This window comes from Athene cunicularia (assembly GCF_003259725.1).
Source record: "Athene cunicularia isolate RWA chromosome 1 unlocalized genomic scaffold, athCun1 chr1_part2, whole genome shotgun sequence".
NCBI classification, from domain to species: Eukaryota; Metazoa; Chordata; class Aves; order Strigiformes; family Strigidae; genus Athene; species Athene cunicularia.
The window spans coordinates 45,917,517-45,941,470 of record NW_020799092.1 but is presented as its reverse complement, the minus strand read 5'-3'; the positions used below and the strand labels follow the sequence as shown (position 1 = coordinate 45,941,470).

The following is a 23,954-nucleotide window of genomic DNA, read 5'->3' as shown; positions in this document are numbered from 1 at the left end:
TGCTCGGTGCTCGGTGCTCGGTGCTCGGGAGGCTCCGCGTTTTGCCACCAAATTCCTGGCGTTCGTTAGCCGAGGCTGCAACGCTGGCCCCAGTCGGTCCGGCAGCGCCACCGCCTCGCCTGGGCTGGGAGCTGCCCCTGTCGCTTCGCTTTCTGTCTCTGTGCCTGCGGTAGAGAGTCCTGCTTAAAGGTTGTAGCCCCCTCTCTACTGCCTCCGTGCCTATGCGCACCTCCACGCGCATCTGTATGTATATGCTGGCCTTCACTTGCTACAGCAGCCTTTATGCACGGCCATCTCTCCCAGAAGCTTTCCCTACACAGCTGGTGTCTCCTTCAAACCAAGGCCTGTGTGCTGTTCCCTCCCTCCCTCGTTTGAGGTGCTGTAGGAGCAAAAATGGGGCCACCTACTGCTAGAGTGTCGGGGACAGATTGCAAAGCTTTTGTGCTTCAGTAAGTTCAGTGCTTCACTTACATAATGAACCAATGACCAGTTTTCTTCTTTTCTTTATTTTTTTTAAGCTAAGTCCCTTTTTTCTTAAGCTAGAAGAGATGCTACACATGCTGTGTTGTAAGAGGTAGTTGTAAAACTTATTTGCAGGTAAGCATGTCTTCCAGGAAGTAAAAAGAAAAGGTGTAATAAATGCAGTAGTCAACTAACCAAAATCTAAATAAAACTATCAAAGAATCGTGATGAAAGCTAAGTAGCTGCAGCGCTGCACACTGTATGTTTGCAAAAGAATGAGACTTGCAACTCTAAGCTGACCCGATGAGGAGGGCTGTACAGAGGCCTGTTGTCTCCTGATGTTAAATTGTTCTTGGTTTTGACAAGGAAAAAAGGCGAGAGGTGAATAAATGTGCCTGTTTTTCAGACCTGTGCAAACAGCTTTGTGCTTCCGTGTTTGGCTTCTTAGTGAGATGATATGCCATCTGATGTTACAGGATGTAGCTCAACTCTTCTGTGTGTCCTGTGGCAGTCTGGGACTCAACAAGAAATTTGCCTGTTTGGGAATATATTTTGTAGAATTTAAACGCATTAATTTTGCTGCAAAGTTGTTTTTACAGGGACGGCTAACTGGCATAAGTGGAATTTTATTCTTTCCTACCCTACTTTTGTGGTAACTGTAGAAGTCAGTAGGAATACAACTTTATTTTTTTTTTTCTCAGAATCCATAGATGTGGTTTTAAATCACCTTGTCTGGTACAAGTGATTGGGAGTTCCTGCTGAGCAGCAGGTGCTGAAATAGGGTAGTGTCTATAAAATACAGGACTGTTTTACCAGTGGCTCCCCTCCCTTACAGCCATACTTTCCTCTTCACTATCCCATGATTGATTGTCATTTCAGCCTGATTTGTCCTTTTCTTTAAGCTCTCCAGAATTATTGGAAAAATTTTGCCATATGAGCTGAGCTGTTTACTATCCCACTAATAGTAGCTTTTCATGGATAGATACATATTTTTCTCATTGGATGGTGTTACGAAAGTATGGATTTTTTGGACTTATTTTTCTTTCAGCATCAGGGAGGCATGGTTGGATTGAAAGGGATAGGATTTGAAAATTTAGCCACAAGGAACAGACAGCTGTTTAGATGCTGGTGGCCAGCCATACCAGGCTATTACAGGGAAGAGCTGACAAGGTCAGCATGGGATAGGCAAGACTTAGGCTTTCACTGGTAAGGTGTGCCTCTGAGAACAGAACAGAGGACTCAGAAAAATTAATCCACTTAAGACATATCCCAAACAACTCCCTTTTCTTCTGGACCTGAAGCTCACCACATGGGGGACAGCAAGAATGTTAGGAGTAAGCTGAGACATCTTGGTGAACTAAGGGGGTCTGGTGGCACTGTGAGTGACTGGTGGAAGTAGTTGAGGCCATGACTGAAGCCGCCTAGTTTGCATCTTAATGGAAAGAGTTTCCTACTTAGAGGTCATTCTGGAGTTGCATTTCTAGCTTTGCAGAGAGCTTTCTGAATATGTTCCTCTGCCTGTTACTATTTGCTTATCCCCCATGCTCATTATCCACAGGCAGCTTCTGGAGGCTACTGTATTTAAAGTTTGCCCTCTGGTTGCACTACTATAGGTACATTTCAGTTACATCTGTCATGATGTTTCCAGTTTATAACAGTATTAATTACAAAGGTTCATTACTGTGCAATAGGTTGAAGTACTTCAGTTTAAAAGAAAATTAAAGACTTTGACTCAGATCCTGAAAATGTTTATAACTGGGAACTATCCCACTCAATTGAACTTGTAATTTATAGAAAGTTTTATATTTAAATGTCTACAGGGCAAGTCACTTTGCATGTCAACTACAGTAATCTGTTTGTGAATCTTTTGGCCTGTACTGAAGTTATTTTCTCTGCTTATTGGCAGATATCAATGAATTAACAACTATAAAACAAGAACTGAATAACAGAATTTCTGTTCAATCAGCAAAGTTGCTTCGTCTTCTGAAGCAGAGAGACAGGCTTGTACACAAAGTCCAGAAGAACTGCGATATTGTCACTGCTTGTTTACAGGCGGTTTCCCAGAAACGATGTAAGTACTTTCTGTGTATGTATGTTCTAGTGCAAGTAGTTTATTTCATTAATGTGGGCAGTATTTCAATTAAGGCCTTGCACCCAATTTGAAGTCAAGAGGCCAGGCTGTGGTGTTGTTCCTTAGATATGACCAGCTTCCAGCGATGTCAGTGACACCTGGGAACAGCCAAAGTTCAACTAGCTCAGCTAGGGATGCTGCCATAGCCTCAGCTTTGTGTATTGCTGTGGCACCCTTACTGTAGGTTGTATGCCAGGCGTTTTCAGCTTTAATTCACAGAAAGACCAAGTTGAATTTTTTGGTGTGCATGCTGTGTTTGTGTGCTTCCATATGGTTATAAGGGAGATGCTATAAGTGGAAATTCTTCTCACTGGAAACTGTAGACAGCATATGCAATTGTCCTTCCAGAGCATCATTAGCAGTGTGTAACTCCTTTCTGTGGAGTTGATTCAAGATGAGGAGTATTAGTAAAAACAAATCTAGTTCCCTCAAACCTCTTTATCAGCACCTGTGATTTTGGGGTTTCAGACAGCGTGCATGGGAGAGGAAAAATATTGCTTTTTAATCGTTTAGCCTTTTCTTCCAGCACAGTGAAACCTTTTTATTTGACTTGGCAAAACTGTCATTTAAAGATAGTCTGAAGTGCTTTTATTAGTTCTGCTAAAGTGAAACTGCATATAATGCCACATGTAAAAACAAACAGAAATTATAGCTTCAGAAAGGACATGTGAAAATAACCTAATGTTCCCTGTCTTATTTTTTCATTAACATGCAGCGTGACAGGTACAGAAATGTTCAGGTATGGTAACTAAAGCATGGTCTTTTCACAAAAATGCCTGTAGGAGCTTTGAAGTGCATGTACAAATTTTATTAAAATATTCTTACTGTAGTGGCATGTGCTAATGTAGTTTAGTTAAGGGTTTGTCTATTACTGTGAAACTTAATTTTTAAAAATTTTAAAATGTTCCTTTGTTTTACTTAAAACTAGCATGAAAGTCCTTGTCTGTCATGCACTGTGTAGGCATATTTCTTCTACTTATCTCTTCTCTCTCAACATCAGCTTGATAATTGAGTCCTCAGTGCCATTAACACTTAAGCATATACCGTAGTCTCCTTTTAAATGAGATTACCTGAATTTTTCATGTGTTCATGTATTTAAAGGATTTGACTGTAAATTCTGAAGGTCTTAGCATCCTGACCTTAATTTGTTAGGTACAATCCTATTGACTGAAAGGGATATAGGATTTCATCCTAAATACGAATGTGTTTTTACAATTTTCAGGTACCATTTTTGCACTTAAATTAATGGGGCATTATGTTTAAAATGCGCTAGTAACAACTGAGATAAGTGAAGTTTTAAAGTAATGCAGTTTATTGCTTAATATCCATGCATGTGCAGGCAGGCTTTTGAAGATTATGTGTAGGTTTGTATATTATATCCCTTTGAGATATAGTGTATTTAACTAGTGTTAATTTTCAGCTTGTATTTCTGACATCCAGATGTCTGTATTCCAGGGTGCCAAAAACTTATTTCTTGCTTTAAGATCTAATCCAAGGCCACTGGGAGTTGTTGAGTGACTCCTTTGGAGTTGTTCTGGAATAGACTGAGACCATGTTTTTATTGCTCAGCATAAGTGTTACTAGCACTATACAGAGAATGCAGGAATAAGCTTTTGCTGTAGGATGTGCAACTTTTAATTTCCCGATAATCATCATTTTGAGGCAATATTTGATCAACAGCTGTCCAAAGGCAGGCACAACTGGCTGCCTTCCCTACAACCATTCATTCTTGCCGTTGTACTACTTCCCATGTAGTAGTAGGAACCCCTGTGTGGGTTATAATGAATCAGATCGGAGAGGTGATCTGGTAACATAATTCCTTTTTTCTTTTCTGTAACAGTACCCTGTTCCCAGTTTCTGCAGAAGTGGTAGAAATGGGTACCCAGGAGAAGGTGGTTGCTTAGAGTAGCTTGAGAAGTGCAGCTGCTGAGTATGTAGTTAAGTCCTAAAGTCTCAGCAAAACTGTTCTGCTAACACTAGAAAGATCTATTCTCTCCTCTTTTCACTTTAAAAAAAAGAGCACTTAATGTGCTGGGACATGAAAAAAATGCACATGTCCCCCTCCACCCCAATAGGAGAGTTTTTCTGCTCATTAAAGCTCTTGGAAACTAGATTTTCCATAGACTACCCTCTCATTTTTAAATATTCAGAACATTATTATTAATTTGTAAAAGTTTTTGTTGTTCCAGGTTTTTCTGATGAAAATATAATGTTGTGTGCCATAAAGCTTTATAATGTTCTTTCATGTACAGCATTAACATTATGATATCCTGTAGTACTAAAATCTTTATCAAGTAATTATGGAAAAGTTGTTAATATATTTTTCCTTTTAAAGTATGTTTTCTAGTGGTAAATTAAAATTTCTTGGAGTTGCATTATCATTAATTCTAATATTTCAAAATATAAGTGATTCTTACAACTGTTTTATATAGAGTTTCATGGTATGTTTATACTGTTGTTGCATTGGGATTTTTTTTCCCCACATATAGTGAAATCTCGACTCTAGTTTTAAATTAATCTGAAGTTCACATTCAGATGTTTGAATGCTGCCTTTAAGCAATCTGTACAGACCAGTTGCAAACAAATGCTGTTTCAGGAAAAGATGGAAATTCTGTCTTGATGCTTAATTCTGTCTTTGTCAAACCCTTTTTGAATACTGCCTGACAAATTCACTCCTAGTGGTTAGCAAATTACAGGACTAGTAAGTTTGATCCCTTCTTTTCTGATGTCTATCATGCTTTAGTCTGCTTCTGCAGAGATAAAAACAGGTACTGTTTAAGAAACAGTATGCTTAAAACTCTGTATGTTCGGTATCTGAAAGTTCAGTGTGTGCAAGTTGTGCAGACCACACTGGGTGCCGTCCACTGATCAGTATTTGGCTTGTGCTGGCTCTTGCAGAGAAGAGACATGGCACTCTGGCAGCTTGGGAAGCCTGTGCCTGCCTTGCTTGTGCGTCAGGACCACCAATACCCAGCACAGCTCTTGCGGTGTTTGAACTTCTGAGTGGAGAGAGTAAATGTGGAGGAACAAACAGTTGCCAGGGACAACTTCATAACTTAACTGTGATTCTCATTATGCTGTTGACCCTCATCCCTAGTAGATAATGTATGCTTTGCATACAAATAGGTATTACCGTAGAAGACAAAATTCACTGCAGAGTGAAATGCATTTTGGTTAGAAGCACAAACGGCTATCGCTCTGTTGAGGGAGGATAAATTGTTCTGTTGGATACATGCTAAAAGCAGCACACTGTGCTGTATCTCTAGTTTGTAAGATATGTGACTGACCAGTTTTGTTTTAATAACACTTTTTAAACCCAAATTTAAATAAAATACTCCAGTGAAGAACAGCTGTAAGAGAGAAATCAGTGGCCGCCTGATGGAAAACATGGCTCTAGTCACATGTTTCTCTTACTCTTGTGATTGTGACTTATTTGGAGTAACAAGATAGAAGTTTGTTCTGTAGCATTGTGAATTATTTCAAAACCATTTTAGAAAGCAGAGCGCTTTAAGCGCTTAATGATATCATTTGAAAAAAACAGAGTTCCCTAAGAAATAAATCAACGTTTTGCAGCCATCTTCTAAATATGCAGAAGACATCACATTCTTTTTTCCTCTTCCTATTTTATGTGGTGACAGCTTGCTTATATTATTAAATATATTTTGACTGATCAAATTGCAAACCAGAAGTTCCTTGAATCACAAATTCTGATTGTCATTTAATTATTTTTTTAAAAAAATGCATGTATTATCTATGAATTATAAGTAAAATCATCCAGCTCAATTGTAACTGGCTGGCTGGAAGCAAGCAAGAATGCTTAAATCTGATTCAATGTAAAATAAGCTGAAATGACATTAATGGAAAGTTCATTAATATTCCCTTATATTTTTAATGGAGAAGTAATTTTAGTAGAAAATTTTACAGAGGGATCATTAATTTGGTGGTATGTGTTTATGGTGCTATATACCTGTAATAACTTTTAAATGGGTCTCGTGCTGTGTCCAGAAAGACTCAGTATTCTCTGCTGTAATACTGGTTTAGAAACTACAGTTAAAGATAAGTATTATTCTTCTGCTTTTTCAGCATTTACTCCTGTATAGAATTCTCTAAGATAACAATAAACATTAGCTTTCTCGTTTTTCTTTTTCTTCTCCTGGTTTGATTTAATGCAGGGCCAGTAGAGGGAGACAGAATATTTTGTGCAGGGATACAGGCATATCTCTGGCATATCTCTGGTTGGTGGCTTTCATATCCTTTCCTTTAACATGAAGGGAAGTGCTTTACAAGGTGGTCAGGCAATAATTGGATGAAAAGATTTAAAGTTAGGCTGTCAAATAAATGTTGTTCACAAAGGAAGTATTAGGTTCCATATGTGAAGTAGTTAAAAAATGGTTACAAATGGCTTCTTAATTATAAGTGAGATCATTAATTCCCACATGGTTGTGGAGGTTATTCAGAAGCTCCTGATTGAGTGAGCTGAATGTTTTGGAGTCCAGCTACAGAAGTTCAGAGGTTTATGTTTATACTTATTAGTAATACTTGTGATCTATTTGAGTGTATCCAGTATCTTAACTGGATAGAAAGCACCAACAGGCATCATCTAGGCACAGGTTGGTACCCTGTGTGTTCCCAGGGGGTGGACAGGGTTTCCTGGTAGAAGACTGAGCTGTGAAGTCTCCTCAACTTCTGAGAATGTGTTACTGACTCTGTAGCATCAACTCTTCTTAGAGGGTATGGAACTCACCCAGATGAAACTAGGAAAGCCTTGCCTGATGTTATGGTTGGAGAGGACTGAGCAAGATCACCATCATCAGGTGTCTCTGAATAAGTGCACCTTAGATATGCAAAAGTATTTGCACATCTAGATTAAACTTCTGTTTTCTCTTTCCTCATTCCCTCCCTTCAGTAACTTTTTATAGCAATAACTATTTAATTGATCTATCAAAAGTGCATTTGTCCTTTGATTGGGTTAAAATAGGAGGTTTACTTCTTATGGAGTCTGATTTCATGTGAGTCATCCTCAAATGACTCAACTGGCTGCATGTTTCAGTTCAGTAGCTTTCCTATTACCTCATTGGTATTTGTGCGCCTGGTTACATTACTAGTCTCTACACTTGGGTGCTAATGAATTTGATCCTTTAAACTGATGCTGTGGCTTTTTGAAATGCATACTTAAGAAATGTTGCTGTGGCTACTTCTTGTCTTTCCTAATGAATTGTTGTTAATTTAGTTCTACATGATCTCTTCTCCTTTGAAGCCTTTTGGTGGGGAAAGGGAAATGGAACAAAACAGAATCATGACCTTAAAACTGGCTGAATTTACTCTGCAGTCAGTTGCCCACTTGTAGCAATATATATGTAAATAAATAGAATATTGCTATTGTTTTTTAATTATTGCTATTTTCATCAAGCAGTTATGCTGCATAGAGTGAAGGCTTTCTCTGTTACTTATGACTCAAGATGTGGAGGTGGGCTGAGGATTTTTTAGCAAGGATTTTGTAATCCATTCTATGTCCTGTGCTTGTGTGCAAGCAGTGAAGTAATGGGACAGTTAGAAAAGGAGAGAACCTGAATTAAGAGATGCCAGAAGTTGGCTCAGTGGGCATGGTATCTGTGCACTTGGTATGTAAGCTGTGCTGGGCCACTGGGCATCAGTTCTTTTGATCTGGATGGTAAAAGTTCACCTGCCAGTTCCTTGGGTATGGTCTATGCGTCAGGGAAAGTGACTGTAAATGTAAGTGTAATCTTAACTGATTTGTTCATTGTTATCCAACATTATTAACAGTGTGATGCTTAAAAGTATTACTGGAGAACCCTTCAAAAGAGCCACCTATGGGAATATAAAATTAAATGCCATTTGATTATCGTATTTCATTCACCTTCAGCCAGCCAAAATTCTGGGAAATCTGAAAGCTTCTTCCACATTGCCAGGGGAGCTGGACTGAGAAGGATTGCTTTCCTTTTAACATTAGGCTTGGAAGAGAAGGACTGCAAACAGCATCATTCATTGCTGTGCACCAGGTTATGAAAAAATACTTCAATGAGAAGGTGTGTGTCATGTTAAGTATTTGCTAATGTAAATTAGATTGTGTATTATGGATATCTGTTAGTGAGTCTGGGAGAAAGAAAAGTGAGTGTTACCAAACATAAAATACCAGCGGTGTGGAACACTGAACAAGATGTTGATGCTTTTCAAGGCACGATTTTTATTTTTAAATGCTATTGGAAATTTACTATTACAGTATTTTATGCTGCTTTGGAAGTTACCTACACGAAAAATGCCATCTCTGTGTTAAAGACTGACAACTAATCACTGAGTAATTCTGGGAAGATTTTAGGTAGTGAATTCCATGGTTACTTTCTTTTGATGAGAATATAATCTTGGAACTGATCTTTGAACGGCACAGTGAGGATCTTGAGACTCGGGGAGGCAGCGTGAGGGGAAGTAGTTTAACAGAGCAGCAAGACGGTAAAATTCTGGTACAGCACTGTGCTGCTCCATTGACTCTCATAGGATATTATTCTAGAGAACTATCACGTAAATTCCCAGAGTTAAAGTGTAATTGTGCTGCTTGATGGGACATGCACACAGAGTGTGGATCTTTATAGGTAATGAATTTTGACATCTTTGATCGCTTGACGAGGGGTAGCATTGGTAAGCCCTACGGGGAGAGACCACCCCAGTTTGTTGTGTGCAGCCAGCTCTTCAGGATGATCTGTGCTAGCCCCAGAAAGCTGACTGGTCTGTGAGTACGTAGAAGTCCTTAGCTGGATAATTCAAAAGACTTAAGCTGACTACCACCTTCTCTTGTTGATATTCTCCCCTGTAAAAACAAAGCCGTAATATAAATTCTGAATTTTCAAACTGTCCCATCAGTTTCCTTACAAACTTGGCAGATTATGTGATTATGCAGATTTGGTATCCCTCAGAGGCCACTTCGGGGCTATCTCAGTTTCTCAACTCCCCCGATGAAGTAAATTTTCTTTCCTTTTCTGGTGTTAAAAAGAAGATAATACTTTCTCTTTTTAGGAATAAAAAGAAAGAGGGTGCATTTGCTGTCTGATTTAGTTATACCTCAACTGAAAAGTACTTGTGGTCTGTGCCGCTGCAGAATATCAGATTCAAAAGATGGAAAAAACTGGTGCTTAGAGCAGTACAGAACCTGGAATCCTCACTTGGAGGGAAAATCTGCTTTAAGAATGCAGCAACTAAAATATCTTGTTCCAGCATGAAATAAAACACCCACTCACAGAAGTCAGTTGCTTATGAAGCAAAATTCTGAAAGTTACATTTTGAACTAAAATGTTTTGTCGAGCTTTCGACACCTCACCCTTTTTTATTTCATGTTATATAACGAAGCCATATTCAAGCAAGATGTTAAAATGTTTAATCCCCAAAAGAGTCAAAAATTACGCTTTTAGCATTTGGAAATATCTTTTCATCAAAGGTAACATTCTGCTGTGAAGGACTTTGTTCTCCACAAGCTGATATTTTATGGCAGAGCTTTCCATTAAAGTGGTTCCAACCAACTTCGTTACTGAGATCTTCCTGGGAGTGTGCAGTGAGCCATCTCTGCAGCTCACTCCCTGGATGCTCAACGCTGGGATTGCCAGCCTGCTTTAGGGAGCTGAGGAACCAACATGCATTTCTAAACCATGTATTTTCCTTCTGTGTGCTTTAGGGATTTTATGAATCCTTACTTTTCTGTGTCACATACCTCATACTATGCTTCTTTGTCCCTAACTCTCACCACTGAAGTGTCTTACCTCCATCGAAAATACCTCCCAGCCCCTCTGAATAAATGCCATCTCATATTCCATCATTGGCTGAAACTCGCACAGTTCACAAAGATGGCTTTTATCATGGGCTTCTTCAGCTACATTCTTCAGGATTTAACTAAGCAAGCTGTCTTGGTGGCTGCTTTGGCTGGTGGCAGGATCCAGAGATAGGGTTGCTTTTGTGACAAACCCTGGGAGTCTGTTCAGGGTTTAGGTACTTAGAGTTTCAAGCGACACTGGTCAGTGCTCAGAATCAGCAGCAGATATAAGATTATACCTGATGGACACTTTTTTGAGTATCATTCCACTGCTACTTTTGACAGGAAATTGGCTGCATTCAGAGTTGGGGTCAGTGCTGCTGGTAAATTGTTGGGGACAGTGTGGAGCCTGCTGACTAAGAGACCGTTACCTCCTTGAGGGGGGTGCTACCTCCTGGATCACCGCTGCTGCTGCTCATTTCCCAGTTCAGTGAGCTGCTGTCTCTTAGAGGGGTGGTATTTTCCAGGAAAGGGAGGTGCCAGGGCTTCAGGGCTAGATGGAAGCAGACCAAAATAAGCCGCTGAGCTCAGGCACTTGCTTCTGAGAGAAGAGCGCCCTGTTCTCTTCTGCCTCTTCAGCCTCAAATTTAGCCCAAATGTGCCTCATGCAGAAGCAAATGGCTGCTGAGTACAGCGATTTACCATTTGGGAGATGCCAGGTCTTCACCCACAGGAGTGTGGTGAAACCCTGGTCAACCAGCTGTGGTGTCCCACTTCTGTATAAACGGTGTGCCCTGTGAACTTCAAAGCCATACGCCTGTGTCCTTCCTTCTCCCCCCACTTTGAATGCTTATCCTGGGAAATAGCAGACATCTGAGGTGAGGGTGAAGTGGGGCTAAATTTGCCTGTCTAAAGTGACGCGTAGGCATGTTCTGTAGCTCGCCCCAGCTGCTAAGGCAAAAGGGGCACCCCCCTAAAGTGGTCACCTGTGATGGTGAGAGCATCAGCCACTGCTTAACTACAGATAGTTTTCTTTCTTTCTCTTGCTCCCAAATAACTATTTCTACAGGTGGGTTTTTTTTTGCTTTTTTTTTTAATATTATGTAGAAACTTGATGGGATAGTAACTGCTGAATGTGGATCCAATATAAAAAATTATTCTTGTAGAGTAATTACTTCATTGCTTATCATGGACTTGAACAGAAAATTCAGTAAATCCTTCTGTAAGTAATAAGATGACTGCGCAATCTAGGCCAGTTTGCAACAGAAAATGCAGATTGTGCAGTATAGGAATGTATAGATTGCAGAATTGCTACAAAATTCTTGTCCTGTGACATTTGGTGTAGGTGGTTGTAAATATTCATTGTCAGTGTGTTAGCAGCTGTGACAACAGTGAAATGGTTGAGTTAGTGCTACACCTGAGATTGTGTTTATTTTGGGTATGCATACAATTCTGAGGTTGACTGCTTGGCTTCTTTTCCATATTCTTGTTTAACTGTAGTCCTCTTGCTGTTGCAAAGTGGTAAATGACCGTCCAGGATTAGTTTTGTGATGCATGTAGAGTTTGTACTGAATTACACTTTTCACAACAGCTGTGCCATGAAAAGCTGATGTACTGGATAGTACTCATTATGTAAAATACTTAATGAGTGTTAGAAATTGGGATTAATGTGATGGATTATTGTGTGTGGGTATCCTGGTTCAGCTGGGTTAGAGTTTTTTTGATTATTTATCAAGTAACACTTGTAGCACTTGCATACTAATTTGCCTGAACAGAGTGGTTCTTAAACCAGTGGTATCTTGTTTCTCTAGTACTGCAGTAACTTTAGAAGGTGGGATTTGATGAGCTCGAAGGGAGGAGGCATGCAGTCAGCTGAAGGAAGGATGCTGCTGTTTGCTGACAACAGTCAGAACAGCCTGTTCTACAGTCCCTGTCAGTCAAGTAATCAGAAATAACTGTCAGACACTACTGTTCCCTTTGCTCATTTGAAGCTATTCAGATGGATACCTGATTAAGTGGTAAAGTTTGATTAGTCTAATAGTTCCCTGAAAAATTGGAAAAGCAATGCTTTTATTTAGTCACCATGGGATTATTGTGGTGAAATGAGATGAGGTACTGATTTCCACATAGGTTCAGGAAGAGTGGAAAATTGAGCTCATCCAGCTCCAGTCCAGCATCTGCCTGGGGCAGGGTGGGTGTTGGCCAGGGAGGGAGGAGTGGGGTGCTCAGCCTAGTTGAGTAAAGGGCTCAGCCGGCAGGTCTGTGTGCAGAAGTAGTCATGGGCTTTGCTGCAAGACTTTTTCAGCATCCAGGGTATAACCTAGGAGCTCATTGCCTTAACTGGGAATTTGTGAGGAAGCTGGCTGTACAGCCGATGCTGCCAAAGGCCACGTGTGAGGGAGTGATGCACCTGAGTGCATTCGTATTTCACTAATTCTTTAGGCACTTCTGAACTGATGCAGATCCTGCTCCGATTCCTGCAGGTAGTGGAAAGCCATGGCATCTATGGCAAGTGTTGGACAATCAAGGTATAGGGGTTTATTTGTGTGTGTAAGATCACAGCAGGGGTAGCTGTGTGAGCTGCGTAACTATAATGCTATGTCATTGCAATCTTTAATCTTTCTCTGAGAAGCTTTTGGATGTTGAAACAGCCTGAGAGAAAGAGTTGTGCAATTAGATTGTATAGATTGCATAGTCTTTCACACTTGTCTATTTTAGCACTACCTCCTCTTTTATTCTTCTGGGTAATTCAGTACAAGTAACTTTGCTGTTCTTTTTCCTTTTTTTTTTTTTTTTTTTTTTTTTACCATTGTGAACTTGTAGGAGGCTTAATGGGGCTTCACTGAAAAAGCCCACCAGGGTACATGGCCTTTAAGTAACACAGATGCATTTTATCTGTGAATATGGTGCATACACTAAACATTCTTTTGTTGAGTTAGTCTTTGAAGAAAAGATTTCCTGGATGCTGAAGATCAAATGGAGGATAACAGCTGCTTGGGATAATTAGCGCTAGGAATAGACTAATTTATGGAGCATCAGGCAGAGCTAGCAGCTATGTTTCTGCAGCTTTGTGAGATAAGCTTGACATTTAAAAACAAGATGCTAGAAAAGTGGGCTGTGAATTTAGTCAGTTTGGATTAATAGCCCTTCTTAGAATTCTATGCTGGAGCAGCTCTGGAAGAAGAATTAAATAAAGAACCTAAAATTTTAAAATGCTTTTCTTCTTGAATTTGTTAATAACCTGAGTTTGACTTACTGAGCAGTAAATGAATGCTCCTCACATACCCTTCAAATTTGCCAAGGAAGTCAAGTCCATGTTCCATCTTCACCTTCAATCATTTTACCTGAATACTTTCTAAAAAGAAAGTGACACAAACCTATCATTTCTATCTCTTTCTTAGCAAAAATTGGAAAACCTTTTGCTGTGTTTTGCCAGCAGTGAAACAACTTCTAAATTTAGTTCCTTATAAATAATAGTTCCCCCACTATAATCACAGCAACCTGGTACTGATCAGTATGTTTTCCTTGCCATCCATACAATGCATATGACCAAACTACAAAGCATGAACAGTTTTTGGTTCTTTGGTTGCATTATGCATCACTGAGAGCTAACAATTTAATGTGGTTTTTTTTTTTTCTGGGGGCTTTTTAAAATATGTTACTGCTAATTTCTTATCTCACTTAGTGGTCATTGGCAGCAATAGCTATTGGGCCTTAGATTCTGAAGGAAAAAATAATTATCCAGTGAGAGTAAAGGAAGTCAGAATTGGGAGGTAATCAGTGTACATAGCTGATCTTTTTAAAAAAAAAATAATAATCTGAGGAATTTAATATTACTAATATTTATAGTAATCCCTAGAGAGGTCCAGTAAAGTTAGGAACCTAATGAGCTGGTTACTGTGCTAACACACAGTACAACGTGCTCTAAAAACCAAACTTTTAATGAGACAAGACTACTTGAAGGCTGGTAGAAGCAGCACATGTTCAGTGGAGTGAAGTGAGTTGTCCCAAGATACACAGTAATAAATAAACAATCAGAACTCTGCTGTTACAAAAACTCGTGCATGTGTGGTATTGTACGTGTTGAAAATCAATTTTAGTGGTTCAAGGCTTGAGTACTAAATGAGCCTTAGATTAATCCTGTTGATTAGGATTATGATCCACATGTTCTGTAAGAGTGGGTTATGAACTGATATTTTGTCATTTAACTGTTGACTAAAAAGCTTGAAGTAGTAACGTTGTGACTGATAACTATTTTCTTTTTATCTCAGTCACGACATTCAGCAAAAACACTGTCTCTGTGACAAACTTGCTTAAAAGGCTAATGTACGTACTTTTTTTTTTTCGGGAAGGGGAGGTAATAGTTTGAGGTTAGTTTGCTTTGTTATCTGCTTCCTTTTCCAACACTTGCAGAATGTGCTCTGTGAAGCTATGGCCCACATGGGAGATGAAGGGAATTGCACGGTATGGAGTACTTGGGGCTGCAGTAGCTTCCCATACATGCAAAACTGCATGGGAAAGTTTCAATTTCTTTACAGAACTGTTGGCATCTGCAAATTGGGAACCAGTGTGTATCTGATCAAAGAACTGGAGCGATGGTGGAGTACTTCTGTATCGGTTGATCATGATCTGTGGTTCCAGGAGCTCTATGGGGCTTATATGAACTTCTCTTGGAATGAACCCCATTCCCCTCCACAACCCCAGAAAGGGTTTTGTTTCTGTTCCCATGTAACAGAGCTCTATCCATGGAGGCCATGTGTACTGGAAGAGGGAGGATCTGTGCTGGAAGAGGAACTCTTTTATCCTTGGGCAGTGCAGGAACAACCTGTCTCTTTACTATGTATCTAGCAAAAGCCTTGCACAGCCAGAGCTTAGTCTCTGATGGATGTCCTTAGCATTACTGCAAATAAATACTAAACAACATACAAAAACTTTTATGTATAAACATGGTCCTGTTCCCATAGTGCTTCCTGGCCCAAAGCAAAGGTGTTTTATGGTTAGCAGTTTTTCCAATTTTGGCAATTGCTTTTGAATCTGAGATGTTTGAAAGTATTCTGTCTGTGGATAAATCTTGCCTTGGGGACATAAGGTGGTTTTGTTTTCTTTAATTATGTTGGGGGGATTAGAATCTTGCTGTTTCTGACATAGCAGTTCAGTGATCCTCACCATAAAATTCAATTTCTATGCTAGGTGCTAAGCAAATAATCAGATTCTAATAAAGGACAAGCAGCTCAGTTTTAGAGCTGGGAGCCTGCAATCTGTTATGACCTCCATTCTTCTGCAAATATTATCTTAAGCATGCCTACAACTCAGACCTGTCAGAATTATTTTTTCATATATTGCATTAGTTTTTCTGCTGACTTGGTGATTTGTTCTTTAAAATGACCATATAGCATTTAAGCTGGGTTCTGGGGTGTGAATACTGGCCAAAATACACATTTACCTTATATTGTTTAGTGAGGTTAGGGAACATTTCTTAATTTTAATAATCATGCTTTTCAGCAATATTTTGATGTAGGCCTCTTCAGTGATTTGTCTTCTTAGTATGTTCCTTACCAAAATTACATCTTTTAATTCTGTGCTTCAGTAGAGACAGTTAACTTCCCTGACAAAAAAAAAAAAAAAGGGCATTTGCTCTGAGACCTCCTTTCAATTCATTACTTTCTATTTAATTTAAAAGGTCCTCTATGTGTTTTATCGAGCATGTAAGCACTGCTATGACTTTTATTCCAGTTGTTAACTGTAGACTTTATGCTACTGGTTACTACAGCAGTTAAAATACATTGTTACGTTATCAGTCCTGGTATGATGTCTTTTACCTTGCTCATGAGATCCAGCTATCTGCTTAATGTAACTGCATGTGATCTGCTTTACTGTTGCAGTCAGCACATGAAAGTGATAAGTAAAATAAATAAATAAATTTACTCCCTGCCCCCCTTTTCTTCTTTTCTTCATCAGGACTACACAGATCACTATGCTCCTCAAATGACAATTATAACTTTAGAGTTTGTTTATCCAGTTGAACCTGGATACTGTTGTTGAATTCTACTCCTCCTGCAACTTCACAACATGAGTAGTTCCATCCACTTACTTATCGATCATTTTTCTCTGATTAAGAGCTTGTTGGAAGCATTTGGGACATAGAAAGCTTCTGCAAACTCTTTTTTTGTAGGGTGTACTTTTGTCCTTTTAGAAGACAACGTACATATGTACGAAGAATTAAAAGTAGCAGTGGACTTCAGCTTACTATTAACACACCTATGTTTTGGTGTTTGTACATAGGTCTTCATGTGAGTTCTAGGTGCCAGTGCTTCCCTTATGGTCATTGTAGATCTCATCAATGTCTTGTTCTCATTGCTTTAATATCCAAAGCTCTTCACAACCTACTCTTCTCTGTTGTCACATCCATGTTACTTCTTACTCAGTATTCAAGGTTAGCTTGTGCCTCGTACCTCTATCCCACGCTTATTTTAAAACAAGCACCTTCTCAATTCTCCCCCATGTTGGTATTTACTTGTAGATGTTTAGCCATGTTGAACTTGAGTTGCTTAAAACTCCCTCAGCCCTCTTACTGACCTTATGCCTTTGTATGTGTCTGTCATCACTGGTACTCATCTTTGCTATGAAGCCTACAAAAACACAACAACAGTTCTTATATTAGAACTACTGTCAACCATGCCTTCCAATATCATCTCACTGACTCCTTGTGCTTCTTCATATACTAATGTGTTTTCTATTCTCTTATTTAAAGCAGGCAGTCTGTTTTTTGCTGTGCTTGTACAGCACCTACTGCAATAATGCTGCAGCCCAGAATTAGGATTTATGGGAACTGCAATGAATACAAATAGCTTTAATAGAATATCAGGCATACTCAGTTGTGCAAGTTTGTTGTCCTCTATTACTGGCATAATAAGGGGAACTAACTTACTTCTGTCTTGTGATCAGGCAATGTTATATTTAAACCCCTTTTTGGTTCCTGCATGGATAGTTCTGAGTTGAATGTCTGCCTTGTCCTTTCAGTGCAGCCGTAGAACTCTGTGTTAAGATAAAGTTTTCCACATCACATTTATTTTGTAATATCAGAGTAATTTTTTTTAATTCTGAAATACTTGGTCTGTGGTGCATGATGTTTAAAAACCATGAGTCAGTTTCTACTTTTCAGGAATTCTTTCAATTCTCTACTGTTAAGCTCTGGGAAGAATCAATTCCTAGTGGTGGGTCTGGAGTGAAATAGACCACCCTTTGTACCCAGCTCATTGGCACTGGTTGCTGTCACTTACGTGCTTAGGGTTGCTGAATTATCAGCAAATTTTAATTCTTGTATCCTCAAAACAGTTTGACCTAGAAACTCTAGATGCTGCAGAATATTAGCTTTTTAATGGTGTAATGGTGAGAGTTGGTGACATAGGAGAGTTATTAATTTGTGATGTAAAGCATTTGAATATTAACATATTCTTTCAATGTGATTGTGTTGTAGAGACACGTTTAAGAAAAGCTCATAGCTTACTACTGTGCGATTTCCTAAAGAACCCAGGAAGATAGGGGCTTCACACTCTACTGGACTGAGCTTAGGTCAGGGAGAGAGATACATGCTGTTCTGCTGTTGCTTTAGCCCTGGTACTGTACTTTCTGCACCTCCCTCATTCATGGAAATAGCTATGTGCTTACAAATGGAGGGAGGTGATAGACAGGTTCAAGGGAGTTACAGGCACATCTGTACTTCCATTTTAGCAACCTGTGATGCTTTTGAGGGCTTTCATGTTCTCACCTACATGATCCAACTAGGTAAGCATCTTGTGCCACTCTTAAGAACAACCTACAAATTGAGGGACTGCAGTCAACCTTACCTGTGCCGATTCACTGCCGACAACTGTGGTGCCTCCTTTGGTGGGAAACTGGTCATCAGAGCTCCACCCCATTGTGCTGTAAACTGGTACAAACCGCTTTCACAACAGATTTACAGATGCCTTTCTTACAGATATATGATATTTCAAGTGTTTTCACTGGTGGTGGAAACATTCAGCATACTTCTCAGGGTGTATTGTATCTGCCAAAAACTTCAAGAAGCAATGTGGTTACGAACATTATTCAACTTGTAAACACACTTGCTAGGTATAACTGTCCATCGCTCCTGAAAGGTAAATTACAACACACGTTTGTGGGCAGGTGATGTTGGGGTCAAGGAGACCTGGCTGTATTGAAGGGACCTTCTCTTTTCTCATTGATGCTGTCTCACTGTATGTACACGTGTAATACAGAAGACAGGAGTGAATAGTGCGTTTGGGAGGGAAGGGGGAGAATGAAAAAGATATCAAAGAATCTTGAGTCTGCAGTTCTCTCTTGGCTGAATCTTGATTGTGATAAACTGAGGGATCATGTAGTGTGCATACAGTTTCAAGCTTCTTACAGGAGTAATAGTCTTGTAGATTAATTTCCCGTTGAAAGATAAACACTACGCTAAGTGGTATTTTAATGATGTTTTTCTACATCAGTCCTTGATAGATATGGCTAAACAATATGCAATATTCTCCTTCAGGCATCTTAGCTGTAAACAAAGCCCCATAGCCAGAGAGTAGTGCTCTCTAGTAAGAGAATTCCCAAGATCCTCTGTTTGTCTTAAACCCTCCAAAAACAAGTGGGCCGTTTAAGGGCTTCAAGAGAAGGTTCTGTTAAAGCGTACTTACTGTGTTGTCAGTTTTTGAAGGGGAAAATACATCAGAAAGCTATGTGCCTGAAGTGTAAAGGAGGAGGAAGCGCTGGACGAGAATTGAGCTTGTTTGGATTTCTCAGCTCTGCCACACGCTTCCTGAGATTAATCATTTAAATCTTGTTTCTCTGTTTCTGAAAATCATAGATGTTATTTCCTGTCCATTGTGCAGTTTATATTTGCGCTGAATAGCTTTGTAGGCAAGGATTGGCTCTGCTCTTTTTGTCTGTGATATCTAATATAGGACGCAGCGAGGTCCTGACCTCCTTTGTGACATGTATAAAGTGATACAAATGATGACTAATGCAGTGGAAAAGTTTAAAATATTAATGTTGTGTTGATGAGACTGTGGTGTGTCAACACATTGCACCATTTTCCTGAGCTCTACTTGTTGAAAGTGCATAAAATTAACCTTCTCTAGGCAGAAATAGAGTAGCAAAACTTCATTTTTCTATTAGTTCTGGAACCTTCCCTTGTCCAGTAAAGACACTCCTGGATTACTTCTCACAGTGCTGAGACCAGCTTGGTGGCAGAATTGAATCTGTTAGTCCAAAATCATGTTTCTTCTTCTGCATAACAAAGATCCCTCCACTCTTACCTGTAGACTCCCTCCTCATGTGCTCATGCAGCTGTGGATATGTGAAACAGTGCTACAGACTCTGCACTTGGTGGTCCAGACAATAGTTAAGAGCTAGCTGGTAGATCAGAGCATCCACTCGCCTGCAGCGTTTGTGGTAGCAGTACTGGCAGTGCAAGAGGGGATGCTCTCTACCTGCAGGCTGAGGTGAGAGGAGCACTGGACTGTGCCACCTTGCCAGCTTTCATGTTCGAAGACACACACTGTAGCATCGCTGTAGCACCTGTGCCCCTTCAGTGTCAAAGACCCAACGAGCCAGAGGCCTCTTTTCAAGCTGTCAGAGGTGGCACCATCTGGTGCATTGGAGGCGTGTGAAACTCCAGGTGGGTCATGCTTGTTTTTAGACTTTTAAGATCAAGCAGAAGGAAGTGGGGCTGTTTTTGGCAGAGGGTATGTTTAGTAATAGAACACATAGAGAACTGGGTAGGATAGGAATTTTGTGCTCCAGTGGTGAAGATGGTTTAATGGGCTAAATGTCTTCAAAATAGTTTTTCCTTCTGGGAGAATCTCAAACTGCCTTATCCTTTCTTCCTTCCAAAGTGGACATATTTCATTCCATGTGTTTTCTCTTATACACAACAATTTGAAAGTGAAGTCTTTTCTCGTTTGAAGCTCATGATGAACTAGAATGCACGTCAGAACATGTATTGGTACAGATTTAAAATTTTTTGATTTTCTAACTTCTGTAGAGCTATTTGAAGCCAGGTGGTAATGGGATTACATTTTCTGGTTACATTTTTGGGCTCTTAAAGGTAGCATATGGAACTCTTGGACATAGCAGACAATGGCCCTGTGATGTCGTCAATACAGTAGGTTTTCCCTTGTGGTTGCAATACATTTTTTCCCCTCATCCTATCAATATATATTTCTTTCTGATATTTGCTGTATCAGAAGCTAGTGTAGTAATGCTGCCTAAACATAATTTCTAAAATGTTTTGGGATGAAACATATTACAACATTATCATACAGTGTATTTATTACAATGTATTTTTTTCATGGGTACATGTTGCTTTAAGTATTTTTGCTAACACAGGTGTCCAGAAGCGTGGCAAACAAGCTTTCTCCCCAAACTTTCACTGCTTTACTGGGATGTTGTGATGCAAATCAGAATTACAGAAGGTCCACACGTTCTTCTGTGAAATAAAGGGGAGGATCTGGAGTTCATGAAATATAGTGACCCAGCTGAAGGTGTCTTACCATTTTTAGTCGTTTGATTATGTTTAGTCTTCTTTGCACACATCAGAAGAGAATCAGTGACGTGTGCCTTCTAGTAATCCTAGGTTTGGGTAGTTAAAGCTCCATGCAACCAAACTTTTCTTTAAAAGCGAGATTGGTCTGTGATCATGTTTCTGCTGCTGTTCCTGTCACTGCCCCATCTGCTTGTGTTCATTCTTGCTTTCTAGCTGCCTTTTACCTCATTATCTCAGTGGAGACAGAAGAGAAGTAGGCTGATGAACGGGGAGGTTTAAGGTCAAAGGAGTTGGTTTCTCTGTGTCAAAACCTGATAGTGATCATAGGACTAACCAATCATCATAAGGCCGATGGTAACAATCGAGCAAGTTATATGTGTGAACTAGTATTTCTTATGAAGTATGTTCTGGCCTTAAAAAGGAATGGTTAGCAGGTGGTGGTAAGACTGCAGAGATACCAAACAAGGGTTTAAGGCTTTTCAGGAAGTGACTGTGTTGTGTGGGAGGAAATAAATGAACTACAGGGGGGAAAAAGCAAAGTCTGATGTTGGAGCTTAAATATCTGGGCTAGGCAAAATGCTTTTATTTCCCACCCTCCCCAAATAGCTTCAAAGTGTCATCTGTTTTATCAGTAATTGCAGGTGAGGACTTGTGGACATGGCCAGACCTCTCTGCATTGGTGGATCAAGCTAGATTCATGATGGCTGGTGACATCTTTAAGATTTGTTGCGTTTTCACCAACTTGGAACTACGCTGATTTGTCAGAATTTTTCCTGTCGTTGAAAACTATTTACATGTTAACAATGGTGAATATTGCAAATTTATACAAGCTACTGACATGCACAGACATCTAAGCATGACACTGCAGAACACATTAGAGGCTTTGCCTGATCAATGGTTAAAACCCAATGCCATCCACTTTTCTAGAAGCTAGTCTCTTGCCCTTAAGATATGTATATGTCTGCTTAATGGGATGCTTATCCATGTCTTTAAAATCCATTTGTGCTAATGATCCAGTGAGTCATCAAACCCAATAGTATGGCTAAGCTTCTTCATTTTGTCTCCTTTTTTTTTTTTTTCTTAAAAGTGATGTTGCATTAATTGGGTAGCATGCAGGAAAGCCTCTTAATGGTATGCTGGTCCTTGGAAGTAGCCATGTTCCAAGTCACAGAATGATTGTCCTGATTGTTTAGTTTTCTTATAGAGTGACAAGTAGGAGAAATAGCAGTAATGAGGACATCAGATTCTCACTTTGAGAGCTGGTTATCCTCATCAGTTAAATATTGATGTCTGTCTTAGAGCTGATTTGTAATTATTCAAGAATTGAAGGTAACATATGATTATGTTCAGTTTAGTGGGATGACTGAGTCTCACTGTATGGGTAATGAGAGGTTCCTCACACTTTGGCTCCTGAGACTTTGGGCAGTGGCATGTGGCGTTGGGTTAGCCCGTCTTGAAGTGATCCAAGAACGATGTGCTATTTGTGTATGGTACTCAAGGAGGAGGAGAATGTTAGAGACTACATGGTTATTTTGGTATTTAAATGTTTCTGTTACAGTCCTGTTGGTACAATCTGTACATCTAGGGAGACTAATTCATTTCCAATTTGATGTTTTAACCACTAAATCATCATCTTCAGCTGGCACTGAAATAAAATTATTTGCATCATCTATATCAGCAGGGAAGTGTCACCTTTGTTAAAAAAAGAACCACCGACACGCAGACTTAATTATCTATTCAGACTGCAAGCTAACAGCTCAAATGTAGTGACTTTTCTCCAAAACCGAACCAGATATTTAGAGAGGCATGATCAAAATCATGCTTCTCTGAAAACTTAACAGTAACTTCTAAAGATAGATAGAACTGATCTTAAAATAAGGCCTTCTGTGATTTATATTGTGTATCTTTTATATAATTGGCTTTGCTGCTTATCTGTTGCCAGTTTTCTCCTGTCTTTGTAATATGGCTGAGAAAAACATCTTTTTAATGAAGGAGTAAATTGTTGTTTCAAAGCTACAGATGTTGGCAGGTAGACTCAGACTTCTGGTCTCTGAGCCCAACTAACATGGTGTGATAAATCTGCTCTCCTTCCAAAGAAATGCTGCGTGGTTCAGATCATAAAAGCTATAATTATTTCAAATACTTTTCCTTCTTGTCAATCAAACCACTAGTTTGAAATTATTTGTCACACCCTTTTAAGATGCCATTGGGTCAAATAGCACTGGTAAATGCATTTAATAAAATGCTGTTGAATAGCTTATTTTGACAGCTTAGTGCATGGCACGTCATTAGTAATAATTGCAGTACCAGTTTAGATTCACAGAAAAGGCTATTATTTTAGTTGAGGATGTTCAAAGTCTCTGTGCTAGAGAATCAAACACAGAAACAGTGCAGCCCATTTGCTCTTGCTGCTGCTGGGGCCATCCCTGAGCAGTCCTGGCCGCAGGACCTGACCCCAGCCTGCCCTGTCATTGAGATGCTGTTACATCGGTCACTCTCCCCTTGTCCCATGGTCTGGTAGTGCCTGTGGGACTCCTTCCCAGGACAGCTTTTTGAAAGGGGCAGCAGGACTAGCTATATATGTCCAGCTGTAGGCTAGAATCCCACGTGAGAAGTCTCTTTGCTGGATGTTTAGCTCATTTCATTCTTGGCAGAAATGTCAATACTGGCCCCTGTTAACAGGCGTCAGGTGAGTAGTGTCCCTGTGTTGGGGGATCTCTGTGCAGCGGTCCCGGAGCCCTTGGCCTCTGCTGAGCCCCGCCACAGCCGCCGGCGATCCCTTTATTTCTAACTGGTGCTGCTGCTCCGCTTCGCCTGCTGCATCCCAGGTGGTGCTGGAGCAGGAGGAGGAGAGGCTTCTGGTTTATTCAGGCAGTGATGCTAGGATTGTGGGCGGGAGCAACTCCTTTTTTTTTTTTCTTTCCCCTTTTTTCTCTCCCCCCCTCTTTTTTTTTTTTTTTTTCCCTTTCTTCTCTCCTCGTCCTCCCTCTTCTCTCCCGCACTTCGACTTTGCTGTCTCTGCACTGCAGATCCCCGCCAGCCAGCAAAGCCGCTGCCGCGCAGCCCGGCCG

The 23,954-nt window shown here is 39.9% G+C and overlaps 2 protein-coding genes across 5 annotated transcripts in view; one reads left to right on the top strand and one right to left on the bottom strand.

Moving 5' to 3' along the window:
• Window positions 1-241, bottom strand: part of GNS (glucosamine (N-acetyl)-6-sulfatase) — a 21,147-nt gene extending 20,906 nt beyond the window's left edge. The window contains exon 1 of the mRNA XM_026867979.1: window positions 46-241. Within this exon, the coding sequence (XP_026723780.1) occupies window positions 46-241 (196 nt within the window). The remainder of the gene's footprint in view (window positions 1-45) is intronic.
• Window positions 242-2,362: 2,121 nt separating this feature from the next.
• The window catches only part of TBC1D30 (TBC1 domain family member 30), a 51,612-nt gene continuing 30,020 nt past the window's right edge, over window positions 2,363-23,954 (top strand). For 2 of the 4 annotated variants that reach the window (XM_026868625.1, XM_026868621.1), the window contains exon 1: window positions 2,363-2,533. The gene's annotated coding sequence lies outside the window, so the exon portion shown is untranslated. Of the gene's footprint in view, window positions 2,534-3,308; window positions 3,333-23,954 lie in introns of all 4 variants that reach the window. The other 2 variants (XM_026868620.1, XM_026868622.1) reach the window with 2 other exon arrangements.